The sequence below is a fragment of the Chelonoidis abingdonii genome, chromosome 22 (assembly GCF_003597395.2).
Source record: "Chelonoidis abingdonii isolate Lonesome George chromosome 22, CheloAbing_2.0, whole genome shotgun sequence".
Taxonomy (NCBI): Eukaryota; Metazoa; Chordata; order Testudines; family Testudinidae; genus Chelonoidis; species Chelonoidis abingdonii.
The window spans coordinates 6,744,405-6,760,569 of record NC_133790.1 but is presented as its reverse complement, the minus strand read 5'-3'; the positions used below and the strand labels follow the sequence as shown (position 1 = coordinate 6,760,569).

Here is a 16,165-nt window from a genome sequence, read left to right as displayed (position 1 = left end):
GCAGTGGCCTGGAGGCAGCCGGCACTTCTGGCGCTGCCTCCCCGGGGCCGCGGCCGGGCGCTGATTGCCGAGAGCAGCACAGGGGGGCGTGTGGAGCGCGCGCCACTGGTGCTTGTTACCCAGCAACCAGGTCAGTCTCCTAGCAACCGGGGACGCGGTGTTGCCACAGGCCCCTGGCAGCCACATGCGGGGCTCCGGCCATGGGCGGCCTCAGCGCCTCCGCCGCCTTCCGGGAGCATCTCCGCCGGCTGGGCCTGGGGGAATTCCCCTGCGGCGCCGGCAGCTGGGTGAGGGCTCCTGCCCCGCGGGGCAGCATCAGGCAACCGGGATCCCTCGCACCCCAGACCCTGCGCAGCCTCAGAGACCCCCCCCCAAAGTCAGAGAGACACAGAGGGGGCAGCTCGTGGTCCTGCCAGACTGGGAGCTTGGTGCGTGGGCAGGGCCTGGAGAAAAGGGGTGGGGGTCGCAGTGCCCCCAGTAGCCTTTGCGCTGGCTCCGATGGGGAGCTGTGTCTGAGGTGTGGCAGCGTCTGCCCAGGACATTGGCGCGGGGTTGCACCACAGCCTGTTGGTGTCTTTGCAGCTGGGTCCCTGTGCCCAGGAGTTTACAGCCTAGATAGCTGCAGCAGTGTCACCCCACACTGCCACAAGGCCAGGCCAGCACGTTCCCAGCGAGGTGCTGGCGTGACACAGGCCCAGTGCGATATGAGGCTGAGACCCGAACACACGCCTCCGGATGCTGCAATGGCCCCTTGGGGCCAGATGTTCTGCAGACTAAACACTCAAGGAGCTGGGATCGTCCTATGGCACTTGTAGGCCTATGTGCATATGGAGGTGGGGAATGGACCTAGACACTTGAGATGGTTTACATTTGGTTTTTAAAAAGGACCAGCCCTTTTATCCCCAGGAGGTGGGGGCCACCAGGCCCAGAGCCACAGAAAGTCTCAGTTTGCCCTCATTCCTCTGCACATGCGCTCCCCTCCCCCCTTCTGTCCTGTGTAGAACAGGTCCCGTTTTGAATTAAGGAAAAGGAAACCTGGAGGAAATGCAGCCCAGAGAGAGGCAGATGCAGGCACAGCCCAGCACCAGGAAATTGGAACTCCCAGCGAAGAGAGCCTGGAAACCTTAATGGAGTTTGTGAGCAGCCAGGGCTCCCTCTGGGCACTGCCACCTGACTGCAGCCCCGAGGACCAGCACCTGAGGAAGTTGGCAGTACAATCACCGCAGCTTATCCGGGACAACTTCATCTTCTTCTTCTTCAGGTCCTTAAGGATAGTGGATAAAGGAGTGAGTTCAACCAGCTGGATCTTCACTATTGTTAAAATGTAGAGAAAGATTGAGTGTAAGATTGGGAGCCAGGAACTCCTGTGTTCATCCCAGCTCTGACATTGCTTTCCTCTGTGGTCTTAGCCAAGTCACGTAGCCTTTCTGCCTCAGTTTCCATATATAAAGTAGATGCTACTGTGTTCCTATCTCACAGATGAGCTGTAAGTGTTCCTTAGTTAATATCCAGCTGTTGCCCAGGGTGCTGAAGCTTGGGGTGAGGCAGTATCCCCTGGCTTGAAGTGGTTTCCAGTTTTATACAGGGTTTCCAGTTTTGTTCAATGGCTTTCACTGCCCGGTGCTGTGTGAGGGCTAAGTGTTATAGCTGAAATTCAGCCCCTTTTTTCACAGATTTGTGCTCTGATAAGATGCTGCCATGACCGTCCTGTTCTAAAAAACAAATCAAACCTGAACACTGTATCCTCTTTGTGATGGGCAAGGTGTAAAAAATACGTCTCACAAGAGCTTTCCAGAAACAATGTTATCACTGTATTTCTTACAGTTTTCAAACATGTCTCAACAGTAATATCAGCAAACCCATCCCAACAGAGGTGGTGATCTTTTTCATCCCATTTATTTATCCGTAAGAAAAGTCCAGCATTAAGGCCTTGACTGAGGAAAACACCCCTCTTCAGCATAGCACTTCAGCACATGTAACTGTACGCATGTGTTTGTGTCCCATTGAATGCCCTGGGAATTAAGCACGTGTTTAAATGCTGCACCTGAATATGGGAGGCTTTAAGCATTTCCTTAGGGCTTTCCTGATACAAGGCTCAAGTGATGTTAGAAGTTGTCTGAAGACTCATTAAGACTTGGCAGAAGGGGTTGGGAGGCTGGGTCTGTTTCCTGTTCAGATTATCAAGTAAATATACTGGAGAGGGGATGAAACTGCTGTAGATGCTGCACCCCCTAAGCTCTGGTTGTATGCCTGCCTATTCCTAGCGAGGAAGAGAACCAATGATCAGTAATGATCAGAGTGCCTCCAGGTATCCCTTCACCTCATTCACTCTCCACCATGTTCCATGTTTCATCTGCCTCTCACTCCCTCTGCTGCCACCTTGTATAACTCTGTTTTGTAACTCTGAGAATCATTTTAGGAGCTCTAGGGCCTGATCCTCTGACGTGCTGAGCACGCAAAGCCTCTGGTGAAATCAGGGAGCTGCAAGTGACCAGTGCCTCTCAAGATCAGCCCCACAATTTATACAAAATATGGGTGTGATCCTGCAGTTCTTATTCAGGTCAAACAAATGTACTTAAGCAGTTGGATGCTACGGTAAAGCAACCTGAACAGGTTGGATTAGAGGAAATCAGAGAAATCTTCCTGGAAGCCAGTGAGCGTTTTGCCTTTGTGAGGACCATAGAATCAGGCACTGATGTTGCCCTGTGTGCTGTATTGTCATGCTAAGATACATCTGTGCTTCAGAGACAGCTGACAGAAGGTTAATGTGAATCTCTTTCCAGGTAAATGAAGTTGATGAAAATTTGTTGAAGTTTCGTAACCTGGAAGAGCTCATACTCAGTGCCAATCAAATCAGCAAAATAAACTCTGCCCACCTTCCTAGAACACTGAAGGTAAATAAGCAGGTTCCTGACTCTTTCTTTGGGAGATCAGACAGAGAAGGTGTGTTGAGATGAGTCTCTCTTCTGCCTAGGATGGACTGAATGAACCATAGTGGGCTACAGTTGAAGGAACACATAGAAAAAGACACTTAAAACCTGCAGAGCATCATTTCCCTCCCCCAATAACTGTTGCTTCCCCTTTCCCTGGCAGGTCTTGGAGCTCTGTGGCAATGAGATTGTCGGTTTGCAGGATCTGTGTTCTCACCCACCTCCAGAGCTCCAGCATTTGGGACTGGGCTACAACAGGCTGCTGGGCTCTTCAGAGGCTAAATATCTCACAGCAGAATTCTGGTAACTCCCAACATTGAAGAAGGACCATAGCATGACTGCCTGACAATATTACAATATCCTGAACAAATCTGATGGAACTAAACTAAATTTATTGAACTAAATAAAACCTTATTGAAGTAGGGTTAATACCTTTGGGGGCCCATTGCATTAAAAACACAATTGTGTACATGTTATGGTGGAATTATCTGTACCTTCTCTAGTAGGAAGGAGGATGCTAATGTACTTCCTCTGTTGTCAGCCATTTGAAGCCACCTCCCAGAGAAGCTGCATATGCTAGTTCAAGGTGGGTTCTCCAAGGACCAACAGACAAAGAAAAGACTTTTTGGATAAATAGCCTGGTTTTAAACTGGCTCAGGGCCCTTTCTGATTGAGCAAATAGACAGGACCCCTGGTCCATGGAGGGCCCTAATCCTTACGGGAGGGTTGGAAGGACTTGTCCTGCTGCGGCCACATAAAACCATACATCTTTTCTGAGCTGAAGCACGGATGAAATTGCGACTGCAAAGGAAATCCCATGGATGGGGTATTGAAGAACTGCTCCTGCCAGAGCCTGGTTGGGGGTGGGGTGATCTCTGGCAAGCTTATTAGTAAGCATGTAGGGTCTTGTTTTTATTATATTTTCTCCATAGTGTTTTTACCTTAAGAATAAAGTAGGCTTGTATAGGAAGTGCTGTGTGGTACCTTCTAACCTGTGGCACCTGTTAACTATCTCTGAAGAGAAAGCCATCAGGTGTCCTTGGGTAGCCTGGCTATGCTGGGATTAAACCAGGGTAGGCAGGGAACTGTGCAGCCTGGAAATACCCCGGTCAGAAAGGAGGTGGATGCAGGTCTCCACCTAGAAAGGCAATGGCTGAGGACCTGGAAGCCTGAGATTGGGTGCCCTGTAGGACCACTGAGAGGAAATACAGGTGTGGTTGCCCTGAAGATTGACACACAGCAACAGTTAAAGTTGCTAATGGAAAGCACCCGTGTAGGATCTGCTCACACACCTGAGTTAGCCTGTTGTCTTTTATGTCTTAATGGCTATAGCAAGCAGGGTGCATTGAATTAGTTTACAGATTAAATACTTCAGGGCACAAACCAACCATGAACAGTGTAGGTTATTTATAATTATCCACTAATTGTGCGCTTTCCTCTGAAGCAGTTGGTGCTGGCCACTGTCAGAGACAGGATATGGGACTGGGTGGAGCATGGCTCTGATCGTATGGCAATTCCTGTTCCTGTTTCAGTCTGCATTTTTCAAGGGGAACATGCTGAAGTCTTTAATAAGTCTTGCCTGAATAAGGGCCTGTGGATTAGACACTGTGCTAGGAAAGGATACTGAACGCTAGCTAGCTGTCCTGTGTGCAGTATGCCAGTGATGGCCTGGACGGCTTAAGGGTTTGTCAGTAGCATATTGAGAATGTAACTTGTGGGTTCCCAGGTTCCTCCATTTCCAAGTTGTTACCATACAGTGGCCCAAGTAAAATGCATTGGGTTCATTGATTTCAATGAGAGCTTTGCTTAGACTCCAGGCTGGGCCCTGTATACTGACCTGAATGCTGCTTGTTACACATCCTAACACTGTTCTGTTCTCTTTTAGGCCAAATCTTCTCTCTCTTGACCTAAGTTTTAATAATTTTACGGATCTGATGGGCATAGTCTCTAAACTGGCTACTCTGTGGAGGCTCAGAATGCTTGTGCTCCAGGGTAATCCACTAGTGCTCATTCCTGGCTACAGAGGTTTTGTAATAGACAGCCTGCCCAAACTCTGTATACTGGACGACAGGAACATATCACCTGATGAGAAGCATCAGTTCCATGGTCTGTCTAGCAAGCCAGGTGAGACTTTATTGTGTAAATATATCTGTAGTAATCTGCAATCTTTATTTGTTTTAAAAAGGCAGCTTGGGATAGTGTATTAGGTAAGGGACTGGGAGTCAGGGGTCCTCTGTTTTCATTCTAGACCCATTGATGGCTTCCTGTTTGCTTGTGATCAAGTTAGTCCCCTTTCGCTCTGCCTTAATTTACCCATCTGTCAAATTAGGATAATTGTTCCTGCATATCTATCTCATGGGCATGGGCTATGAGGATTAATTAACTGATGTCTAATTATAAATATCTGTAAGTACTAAGTATGATCATTCTGTTTTTTAACTGCATTAAATGTTAAGAGTCTAGATGTATCATCTAAAACTCTTTTAAATTATTACATATGGGCAAGATTGAAGATGGTTGAGAAAACTTTATACAACCAATTATTTCTCTTAGCTAGTATTAGCTATCTGTAAAATGGGGATAATGATATTTACTGACCTCCTTTGTAAAATGCTTTGACAGCTACAGATGAAAGGCACTATGTGAGAGCTAGGTAGTCTTCATTGTTGTTATTTCTCTATATTCCTGGGTGAAGAATCTATCTGCATTGTGCATGCACAACTTCCATTGATACCATTCCATTTGCTCATGCATCCCAGAATGGGCACCATGGCAATGAACAGCCTTATAAAAACCTAGAGAGAGAGAATTTGGTTTTTAATTGTTAATCAAACAAAGATCTGCGGTTCTTGACTTTCAGACCCACATCCCAGCTGTGATTAAAATCCTACTTTTCTCTCTTTGTGACATCAGTCTTTTGACATCCAAGGGAGATGCTGTCTCCAGTTCTGCATTACGGCCTCCCTGCAAGGAAATCAAATCAGCTGGGCTGAGCATGAGCAAGCCCTTATTGCCTAGGCTTGTGTTTGATTTTAGATCAGGCCTTTCCCACTCAAGGTTGCTGCTCTATGCTGGTGACTTGGGACCCTGATTCAAGAAAATATGTACATATGTTTAACTTTCAGTGTGTAAATAGTGAAGCATGTGTTTAAATCTCCTTGACTGTATTTAAAGTCAGATGTTTGGAAGGTTCCCTCAGAAGGAAAGCCCCTTGTTAAGGCCCCTGTTCAGGCCAGCACTTAACTTGTTTTCCTGACTGAGGGCCTGGAAGGCTAAAAAAAAAGCTGTGAAGGCAGCAAGCCCATCACCTGGGGAAAGGGAGCTCTTTACATGGCTTTTGAGTGACCCCCTGTGGCCAATGGTTGCCTTGGTATTAATGGAATCATAGAATTTCAGGGTTAGGAAGGACCTCAGGAGATCATCTAGTCCAACCCCCTGTTCAAAGCAGGACCAATCCCCAAATGGCCCCCTCAACGATTGAACTCACCGTCCTGGTTTTAGCAGGCCAATGCTCAAACCACTGATCTATCCCTCCCCCTGGGAACTAAATTGGTTGCTAGTTGGTGGAACTAGGCTATGTAGTCACCTAGCTAGCTCAGATGTGTCTACACTTGCTGCAGTCACACCTCTCAGCTGCAGTGTATACAGATCTTAGAGGAGTCCCCCCTGCCAAACAGCCCTTCCACTAAAATATTTGACTTCTTAGTTTCCTAATTTGCTTTGCTACAGTATCTCAAATTGCACCCTGGAGAATGTACATTGTAACTTGATGGCTGGATTGTCTTCCTCTTAGATCTCATTGTGAATAAAGCACAACTTGTGGTGAGTGTTGGGAAAATCAAAGGCATCCCCAACCCCATCAAGATAGAGGAGCTGGAAAGCAGCCCGGAGTCTCCAGTGATCACTCACAGCTACTATGTGACATACGAGTTTGTGGAGAGGGAGAAAGCCGAGGACACTCACAATTTTGAGGTCTGTTTTCAAATGAGTTAAAATATATATAAAGGAAACTAGGAGGTGGTTGGTAAGAGGGATTCACAAGCCTTTCACTTCCAGGTTACTGGTGTAACACAGCCCAGGTTATTAATGACTGAAAGTTGTTAGTTGGCTTGTATGAAATGAGTTTGGTGAGTTCTCAGCAGCCCCCGTTAACATCACAAAAAACACATCCCTGCAACTGGCCGCCATTTTGAAGTCTCAACAAAGAGCCCAAGGATTCAGTTGGCCATGGAAGCTAACTTCCCCTTTCACTTCAGAGTGTGCCCAGCTGTGGTGCTTCAGAGACCATTTGAGGGAATGTTGCCAGTTCTTGAGATTTTTATTATGACTTTTTTTATATTTGATGCTTTTCTTAAAACTCTAGATTCTGAAGTCATGTGAGTGCACCAGAATCTCTACTTTCATTTAAAAAAAAAAAAAAAAAAAAAAGGAAATTGTTAGTTTCATGGTTGTGGAGATAAGCTTGAAAATGGGAACCCTACAAGTTAAAAAGGCAAATAACAAGAATTTCAAATGTATTCTTTTTAAAATCTCACAATATGGGCACAGAGATATGCTGCAAAGGCAGTATTGATGTGTGTCCACCTTCTGTCTGAGATCAGCCCTATAGGGCCTCTGCCTTCATGTACTCTGTTCCTGCAGTGAACAGTAATATTCTGCACAGAAGGGTGTGTTTATGTGCTTAAATATGTAGACTTTGTCTCACTGACTTAAGTAGACCTGTTCACCGGAGTCAGCGCTACTGGCCATGCCTCCCAATGCTTCTTCCATGTTTCTCATGATGGAGGAAGTCTGTGTAGTGGCATTTCAGAAGTGCCAGGATATAGGCAGGTACCTTTCTCCCCTTGGAACTTGTGTCTGTGTGTAGACTTAGCCAGAATTTGTCCCCTTCTAGAGATACCTTTGATGTCTTTCTGTTACAGGTAATGAAATTCCATCAGAGTCAAATGGTGGCTACACCAAACCCTGGGAGCCCACCGGGAAGTGCTGACACAGGAGGATCGGAATCTCCAGCTATGTCTTCTTTGCATAAACAGGAGCCTTTGGCAAACAGGGGTATCATAGAATCAAGAAATTCTTACCTTAAACTGAACTTGGGGTGTTCATCAGTCTTCCTGGAATGTCATCAGCTGGTACATGGAAATGTGTTGCCATTAACGCGTCTCCAATAATATAGGTCACCGCTAGATCCGTTATGAAGACCATGCCATAATAATAATCATTAATTGGTGGTATATTCTCCAGCAAGACATCTGGTCTGGGACAGATATTGCTCTCCAGATAAATGCAGTGAATACAAATCAGATTCTAGGATTTACACTTCCCTAGTGAGTGTCTCGAATCTGTAATTTCATTTGGTGTGATAATTACAGAGTGTAGCTCACAGCAGTGCTCTCTAATCATACAGCAGTGCTCCCAAAAGCCCAGTATGAAATAAAAAGGCCAATTCCTGATCCAAACAGAATTTCTGGAATTTAAAAAAAAGTTGAAACTGATGTCCTTGAATGACAAAATATCAAAATATGTATTCAGTTGTCAGTGCCCCCTGTTTCTATTAAAAGGATACAGGGCTCAGTTCTGCAAGGAGGAGCGCTGGCTGCTGCAAGTAGTCAAAGAAATTACTCATAGCAGTCAGCACCATGTCTGGGAGCAAAAGTTTGCAGGATCAGACCTTTATTTTGTATAACATCATACCTGCATACTGTGTGTTCCAGCATGAATGCAGGGCCCAATCTTGGATCTGCTTTGTGCACAGAGCTCCTGCTGAAGTCAGTGAGCATTCTTTGCGTGCAGTGATTTGGGGATTGGGTTCATAGTCACAACATTAAAATAAATACTAGCAAAGCGGGAGAGAAACTAAGAGTTAAAGGAGATAAGAGCTGAGATCTCCTATGAGACGGAGAGTCAATGAAGCAGAGATTCAGGGAGGTTCTCCAAGATGGCAAGAGCTGCGGAGGAGCAGGCTCTTGTGCCAGAAGTGGAATGATCCTGGGAAGGGACAGAAGGGGAGGCCAGTGCAAGATGAATGGGAAGAGAGAGAGGGACAAGATCCTTGATATAAGCTGGAGCAAGGCACGGGGAGGCCTTTAAATACTGTACGAGATGGGCAGTTTTGAACTGGGTTCTGCCATTAATGGGAGGCCAGTGCAGTTATTTTTTTATTTTTATTTTTGGAGGGTTGGGGGTGTTGCTGTGCTTTGTGGCATAAGTAAGAACCTGACAAGAATTGTTCTTCCCCTTAAAATGCTCTTGTCCCTTCCTGGCTTCAAACACACTCACTCACTCTTATGTTTCTGCCTCGAAAGTGACTTCAGGCTGCTCCTGATCTAGGCAGCTAGCTGAGTACCCAGGAGTGCATCTCACCAGTCTCCTCGCATGGTAACGAGATTTCTCTTGTTTCCCGCGCTCAGCTCTCTACTGCATCCCAGAGAGTGGTCCATGAGTTGCTCTGTTTCTCTATTATACATCATATTCTCTTCTGATCACCCCATGGATGAGCTTCTCTGTTGTAGCCAGACTGGATTTAAAACAGTGGGCCAAATTCAGCCCTGGTGTAAGCCCATTGACTGCAATGGAGCCACACCTACTTATAGGGCTGTGGCTAGCTGGTCCTGTGCTGGGATCTCGCCAGAGCAAGTGTGATAGAGTTTGGTCGGTCTCAAAGTCTAGTTCCTGGCAAGCAAGTGTCCACATCACTAACAAACAGCATCCACAATTGGGCTTCATTGCCCCCACCTCTCATGCTGGCAGTGTGAGCTGAGAGCCCAGGGACTGAATGGATCATGGAAACCCAGCTCCCCACTCCCTCCTACTGGTGTTCTAGAGCAGAGCAGTGTAGGGAAAGCTGGCACTGCCCCCCTGTGTGCTCTGCAGGCAAAGCTGAGATGTCAGGTTGGGCCTGTCAGAGTTAGAATCAGGACTTACAATTTGTCAGACCACTCTGTTTTATTAGCGCAGCGCTCCGCCAATAACACCCAGATAATGTAAGTGGCCATGCAAGACCCAAACAGTCTTATTTATACAGATAAAAGAGCGGGAATTAGACAAAGGGACAAAGAAAGCAAAACAGTAAAATTCACCTGGGGCACAGCATGCATATTCTACTGCCTTAGTAACTCTTATCGATCTAAGGCTAATACTTCACCAATTGCCCTTAAACGGTGCAGTTGTTCTATGTTAATGTCTGTATTCCTGACACCTGGATTGCAGCATTCCAACAGTTTTGCTTAAAGGTACAGACAGCATTTTTTTAATTCTTTCTATTTTCACAATATAATTCATTTTACTTTCACAGTCCTCACTGCTCCTTTTGTGTTTTCTCACTTAGCAAACAGACACCTCACCCCGCGGAAGCCCTGGGCTGAGACCATTGAGTGCAGCCACAGGAAGGAGCACGTCACTGGGGACTTAGTGGCACTGAAAGCCTTCCTCATGGCTGGCACCACCGTCACTGTTGTCGAGGAAAAGGTAAATGTTTGGCACGCTCTGGGATGGAGGGACACGGTCCAGCTGGGAGGGAAACAAGCTTTTCGAAAGCCTGACAATAATGTGAACGTTCCCCTGTATTTGCATCTTTTTAATTCCGGTGTAACAAACTGAGATCCCTTCCACCGTTTGCAGCCCAAATACTGCAGCATGAGAACCCGGCTGTTCTATTTTGCTAGGTGCTTTCATGGCCCATTGCTGCAGCTCTGGCTGAAGATAGAGGCAAGAAGGGGAAGGCAGGTCAGGGAAAAGCAGGGGAGAAGCCAAAGGACGGTGGTAAGGTAATAACAGAGATGGGGGGGAGGGAGGATGTTGTGGTGACGACTGATTAAGGGGGCTAAGCAAACCCACACGAAAAGTAAGGAAGTGTGGCTTACAGGCACAAGTCCCTTTTAATTAACCTGTGCCCCTGCGCAGCCTGCCAGCGACAACGTGCACTTACACAGACCCGTCGGGGTGCAGAAGGGCATCGGCTGCTACTCCATATGATACAGGTGGTTGCAGAGAGGCTGCATTAAAAAATATCAAATGGAAAAAATATCCACATGAGCCACAACAAAACACTGTCTATTTCTCTGTCCCCTGGAGGTGTTCAACTGCGGTTGTTCCCCCAGGCACTGAGCACTTGGTCCCTTGACTGGTCTGTGCCAAGTAATAATCAGGGCCTCATTTTCTATGCAAAGCCTCCCACTTATTCCTAAAGTTCTTGCCCAGGTATTGAGCCTTCTTCCCAGTCTCAGATGGAGACCTTCGATGCAGCCATTTTGCTCAATCCCCATTCTGGACGGGGCGGGGGTGGTTATAGTGTCACATGTATAAGTCCGGACTGGGGTTCTCGGATCTGATGGTGTTGTCAAGATATCATGATATCTGATGAATGAACTGAGATCTTAACGCGCGTGACTCTTGGACATGATCAAATTCATGCTGTGCAGGGCAACAAACAGAAAAAGAAAAAGGAAAGCCCCGTCGAACTTCGCAGTGACCCACCTCTTTTGAGAAGCCTGGGGTCTGGGCATGTGAATCTGGAGAGCCTCTTAACAGGTGACCAGCTTGTGGCCGTGGTGTGTGACTTCGGGGTCCTCATCACTGAGGAAACAACTCAGCCCCCATCTCCTAAGGAGAAGGTACCAGTCACTGTACTATTAGCAGCGAATCCTCATCCCAGCTAATAACGCAAAGCACAAGAAGCTGCCCTTGCAGGGGATGACTAGGTTCCATTGTTGCCAGCAGGAGCACACTGCATGTGTGAGCATGAGGATTGGCCTGGCTTGTGGGACACCCCATAGGATTGGAGCTGTTTCACAGGGAGCAAAATTTGGCCTGAGCTGCTACCTCTTGAACTCTCTCCATCAGAAGTAGGACCTTGCTGCTGGGCATCAGGGCACAAAGTGCAGAATCTCAGCTGGCCTCAGTACTCTGCACAGGCCTAGAGAGAAGGCTGTCAGTTGGGGCTTGATCCTGCAGCCCCAGCTCAGAGTTTTTCCTCATTGCAGGGGCCAGTTTGGTGAGAGAGGACGGCAGGAGCCTGGGCCCTTAGGGAGGTACATAATTTTGAAGATGAGACTGTACCACACACAGCCTCTCGTGATTATCTTGCCCATGTAAAGCCAAACTAGCCCCTATGATTGTGCCAGTCTCATATGGCCAATGGTCCATGATGTCTGTAGCCTGTCTGTGCCACTGACACACGCCTGATGCTTCAGAGGAAAGGGGGAAAGCCCTTATACCCTAGATGGACAATTTCACTGATGAAATGTGCTGGATAAGAGCTGAGTCATGGTGGTATTAATATGGTCCTATGTTAAAGAGGAACTGATCTGTTTGCAGTATCCCTTGCATATACTGAGATCATTAACTCAAGTCCTTTCTCGCATTGCTCCTAGGTAGGATATAAATCCTAAAGAACTGCTGAGGCCTTGCAGGGAAATATTCCCATTGTAGAGTGGCTCTGACCTTTCCTATTTTCTGACACTTTCCCTCTTGTTTCTGAGTACAGAGGCTCTTTGCTGAGCCCCTGCTGCTGATTAGCGCCTTTTAAATCCTAATCCTCTGCTTGCGACATAACCTGGCAGTGTGAAAGTGACCATGATGTCCCAGTCGGGAGATTGTGACTTCAGGGCTAAACTTTGCTTCACACAAGCTGCTTGGAACCCTTTCCCACTAAGAACAAACTTCTTTTCCCTAGGATGGTAAGAAGAGCAAAGACAAGAACAAAAAAACAAAAACTGGAGGAGAAAATCCTGCAAGCCAGAAAACCACAGTGGCTGCCAAAGGTAATGGCAGAGGTAGAGCTATCTAAGCTATCAGCATTTCAAGAGCCCCTAGGAAGGGCAGCGTCACTGAGGTGCACAATAAGCAAGGCAGCGCCAGCATCTTCCAGCCAGCCAGCTATAGGTTGTGCACAAGCCTCTTTATAGCTCTAATTCAGCAAGGAACTTAAACACGTTCCTCATTTTCAGCACACAAGTAGTTCCATTCACCTCACTGGGATTGTACGTTTGTTTAAAGTTAGACACATGCTTAAGTACCTTGCTCAGTTGGTGCCTAGCTGGCTAGATATGTGTGTGTATATATACATTCAGGGCATGGTACGGGCTAGCTGAGCTGATAGGGGAGTATTGTCTAGTATTAACATAGCATATACTAACACTTAGCAATCTCATTGTTTTTTCATCTGTAGATCTCAACGCACTTTGCAAAGGTAATATCAGAGCACAGAGAGGGGAAGTGGCTTGCTCAGTCTCATACAATGAACCCATGGCAGGGTCAGGAATAGAACCCAAGTCCCCTCATTTGCAGCCCTGCCTCTCCTCTTCACTGGACTTCACAGTAAAGGATTGGCCATCAATATTCTTAACATCTTGTCCAGCTCTGCTGCTGACTGTGTGATCTGGGGAAAGTCACTTAACCCCTCTACCTTGGTTTCCCTGTCTGTGAATCAGACCTGCCCCCATCTGAAGGGTGAGAACAGGATGTGAGGTCCTTGCTTTGCAATATTTCTGCAGGAAGAGGAGTCTCTTGTAGACTCAGGGTGACTTTCTGATTCCCCAGTGCCCTAGGTCCCACTTTGCCCACCAGTGTCTGAGAAGACAGTGTCTGAGCTGCTTTCTGGCCAGTGCTTGTCCTGCCTGAGAGAAAGTTGTATGAAAAGACAGTTTGTTGAACCAGCTATGACACTTACCCCATGGAACGAGAGACACATTTGAAACAAGCATTAAACATTTCTGGAAGTTTCATGCTCCTGGACACTGCACTAAACTCTGTCACCACCCTAGCAGCCCACTCACCCTTATAGGGGAGGCCACGGCCACAGTGCTAGTCCCTCTAGTGTCAGGTCACTTGTAACAACCCAAATGTATTATAACCATTGCAGAGGGCAGGCATGAAAGATTACAAGCAGCACTTAGCACCTGGGGTTTCTTTTTGTTTTTTTAGTTACTGGAATATCACCTCCTGCAGCCTCAGCAATGATGAAGGAGTAAAATACGCAATAAATATCCAAGTGTGTTATCATGGACTTAGAAAATCCATTGGGATTAAGCAGAGGGTTTTGCTTAGTTTGGCATTTCCTTACTTCTGTGCATATTAAGGCTAGCTAACCCTCTCCCTTGGCTGGCAGAGAGGGGCACAGCTGATTGCATGGGCATAGTTTGCGGGGGGGGTAGGGGGCATTGCCCCCACCAAACTGCAAGCTTCTGGCAGCTGTGGAATTTGTCCCCCCCCCCCCCACATGGCTCCATTGACCTGAATGTAGCTGCCCCTCCAAATATAGAAGTCAAACTATGCCTATACTTGTCTTTCAAAGATTAGGAACGTAATGGGTTGTACCCCTGCTCAGCCAGCAGCAAGTAGTGTGAGGGTTTCCATTGCTTGTTGTTGAGGGCTCATAGACAAAGAGGTGGTTGTATTTCCACAAGTCAGATCTGAACTATTAGAGCTCAGAAAAGCTGGTGGAATAATTTAAGGTGGGATTAGCTGTGTTTTGTTGTTTTTCCTGGCTGTGCAGACAACTGCCAGGGATTCATGAAAATGTGCACAAATCTTGAAGGTGTTGTGAATTGTATCACAAATTATGCTGGACAGTGGATTACTCACCATTCGCTATTCTCCTGTTTAAAAAGTATGTCAGCCATTCAGGGAGCAGAAATGTCATGTGAGTTAGAGGGCCAATCACATACTACAGATAATGAAGAGTCAAAAGCTTTAGCTACACTCGCAAACCTGGTACTAATGGGAGTAAATGTAATTCACCACTGGTGGAAGCTGCAGTATAGATCCCATAGAAGACATCTGAGCTCCGTCTACAGTACAGCTTCCACTGCTGCCACTCATGGAGATGCACCAGTGATGAATGATAGCTACAGAGTTTGCTAATGCAGGTGCAGCCACAGTGAACGGTTTGCTAATAATCCATAGTCTGAAATTAGTGTGCATCATGTATTCCACAAATACATACAAATAGTGAAAACTATCGTAGAAATCAGGATCCCTCACCAACAAGGGAAAGAGCGAAGTCTCATCCACAATGAATGATTTGACCAGACACTGAAAGATGTATTCTCAGTCTGAGGCATGTAGGTTTCATTTGACCTCTGAACAGATTCTCCATGTGCTTTGGAATTTCTGTTTCTGCTTCTCTCTCCTTTGACTGGTGGATACTGAGTAATTCAAAAACAACAAAGCAAAACTGTACCCGGCTGGATTGAGCATCTTAACACTGTTGGATTCTTATCCAACAAATTCATCTTCAAATTGATCTGTAATAAGGAACTGGAATGACTGCAAAAACGTCAAGAACACATGCAGCACATTCAGAGTATTGGGGCTTTCTAGGGTTGTTTCCTAAAAACAATGACTAATTATTTTCCTCAGGAAAAGGAAAAAACAAAGAATCTCCTGAAGGGAAGGAAATCCAAGAAATCCAGCCTGTGCCTCTGACAGTAGAATTCCAAGTTCAGTTGATTCAGTAGACAGCCGCATTTGATGCCCTGCACCAATAAAGAAATGAGAAGCACTTGCTTGATAATGCAGTTTCACATAATATATGTGCAGTAAAAAAACCTACAGTCTCCATTACTGAAATAAAACTGTGAAGCTTGCTGGGTGTTGGTTGGTTTGTTTGTGTTTGTAGGGCTCAATCCTGAGAGGCTCTCAACTCCCACTGACTGCTCAGTTTGCTGTGACTCCCACTGAAGTCAACGGGAGCTTTGCCAGACCTCAGTGGGTGTGTAACAGGGTGATCTGTCCCATTACAGGCCCTGGAGCCTGGAGCCAGTCAGCCCCCTTCAGAGACATGTGTTCGGGCCTGGGAGAGGGGATGCTCAGACCCAGCTGGGAAGGAGTCAGGTTGAAACAGCAGGGTTGACAAAAGAGCTGTGGGAAGGACACTGTCTGCTGAGGCTGGCCCTGGAGCTGTGGGGAAGAAAGGGAAAGGCTTTTGGGTTCCTGTTTGGCTAGGGGAATAACTTTGTGAGTTTTGTGACTGAAGAATATAACGGTACCCAGAAGATAGGGCCTGAATGGCCTTTGGGAGTGGAGTTGGTCCCTCCTAGGCTGGGGAGATGGGCCAGCAGTCCCACCAGGAGCAGAAGCAGGCCTCATGACCATAGAGAAGTTCTTAAAACCAGAAGTCACTGATGGCAGTGACCTGAAATGTAGCAGCAGGAGTCTCAGTGGGAGTTGCCTTTCCAGTTCTGGTTGATGGAGTTTGGATTGGCAAATACAAGATGGTGGTGTCCATGCTCAGC

At 46.7% G+C, this 16,165-nt stretch overlaps 2 protein-coding genes across 5 annotated transcripts in view; one reads left to right on the top strand and one right to left on the bottom strand.

Moving 5' to 3' along the window:
- DIABLO (diablo IAP-binding mitochondrial protein) overlaps positions 1–16,165 on the bottom strand; it is a 236,982-nt gene that overhangs the window by 203,166 nt on the left and 17,651 nt on the right. The window lies entirely within an intron of this gene.
- On the top strand, positions 188–15,516 carry LRRC43 (leucine rich repeat containing 43). 4 transcript variants are annotated; one of them, XM_032800637.1, is made up of 12 exons: positions 188–287; positions 1,002–1,286; positions 2,784–2,894; positions 3,094–3,233; positions 4,816–5,054; positions 6,724–6,902; positions 7,853–7,985; positions 10,258–10,397; positions 10,595–10,696; positions 11,351–11,542; positions 12,604–12,691; positions 15,291–15,516. In XM_032800637.1, the coding sequence occupies exons 1-12, from the start codon at positions 201–203 to the stop codon at positions 15,386–15,388; spliced, it is 1,794 nt and encodes a 597-aa protein (XP_032656528.1). In that variant the 5' UTR covers positions 188–200; the 3' UTR covers positions 15,389–15,516. The 4 variants fall into 4 exon arrangements, with proteins under 4 accessions (XP_032656528.1, XP_074915991.1, XP_032656529.1 ...); XM_075059890.1 differs by lacking the exon at positions 12,604–12,691; XM_032800638.1 differs by lacking the exons at positions 11,351–11,542; positions 12,604–12,691.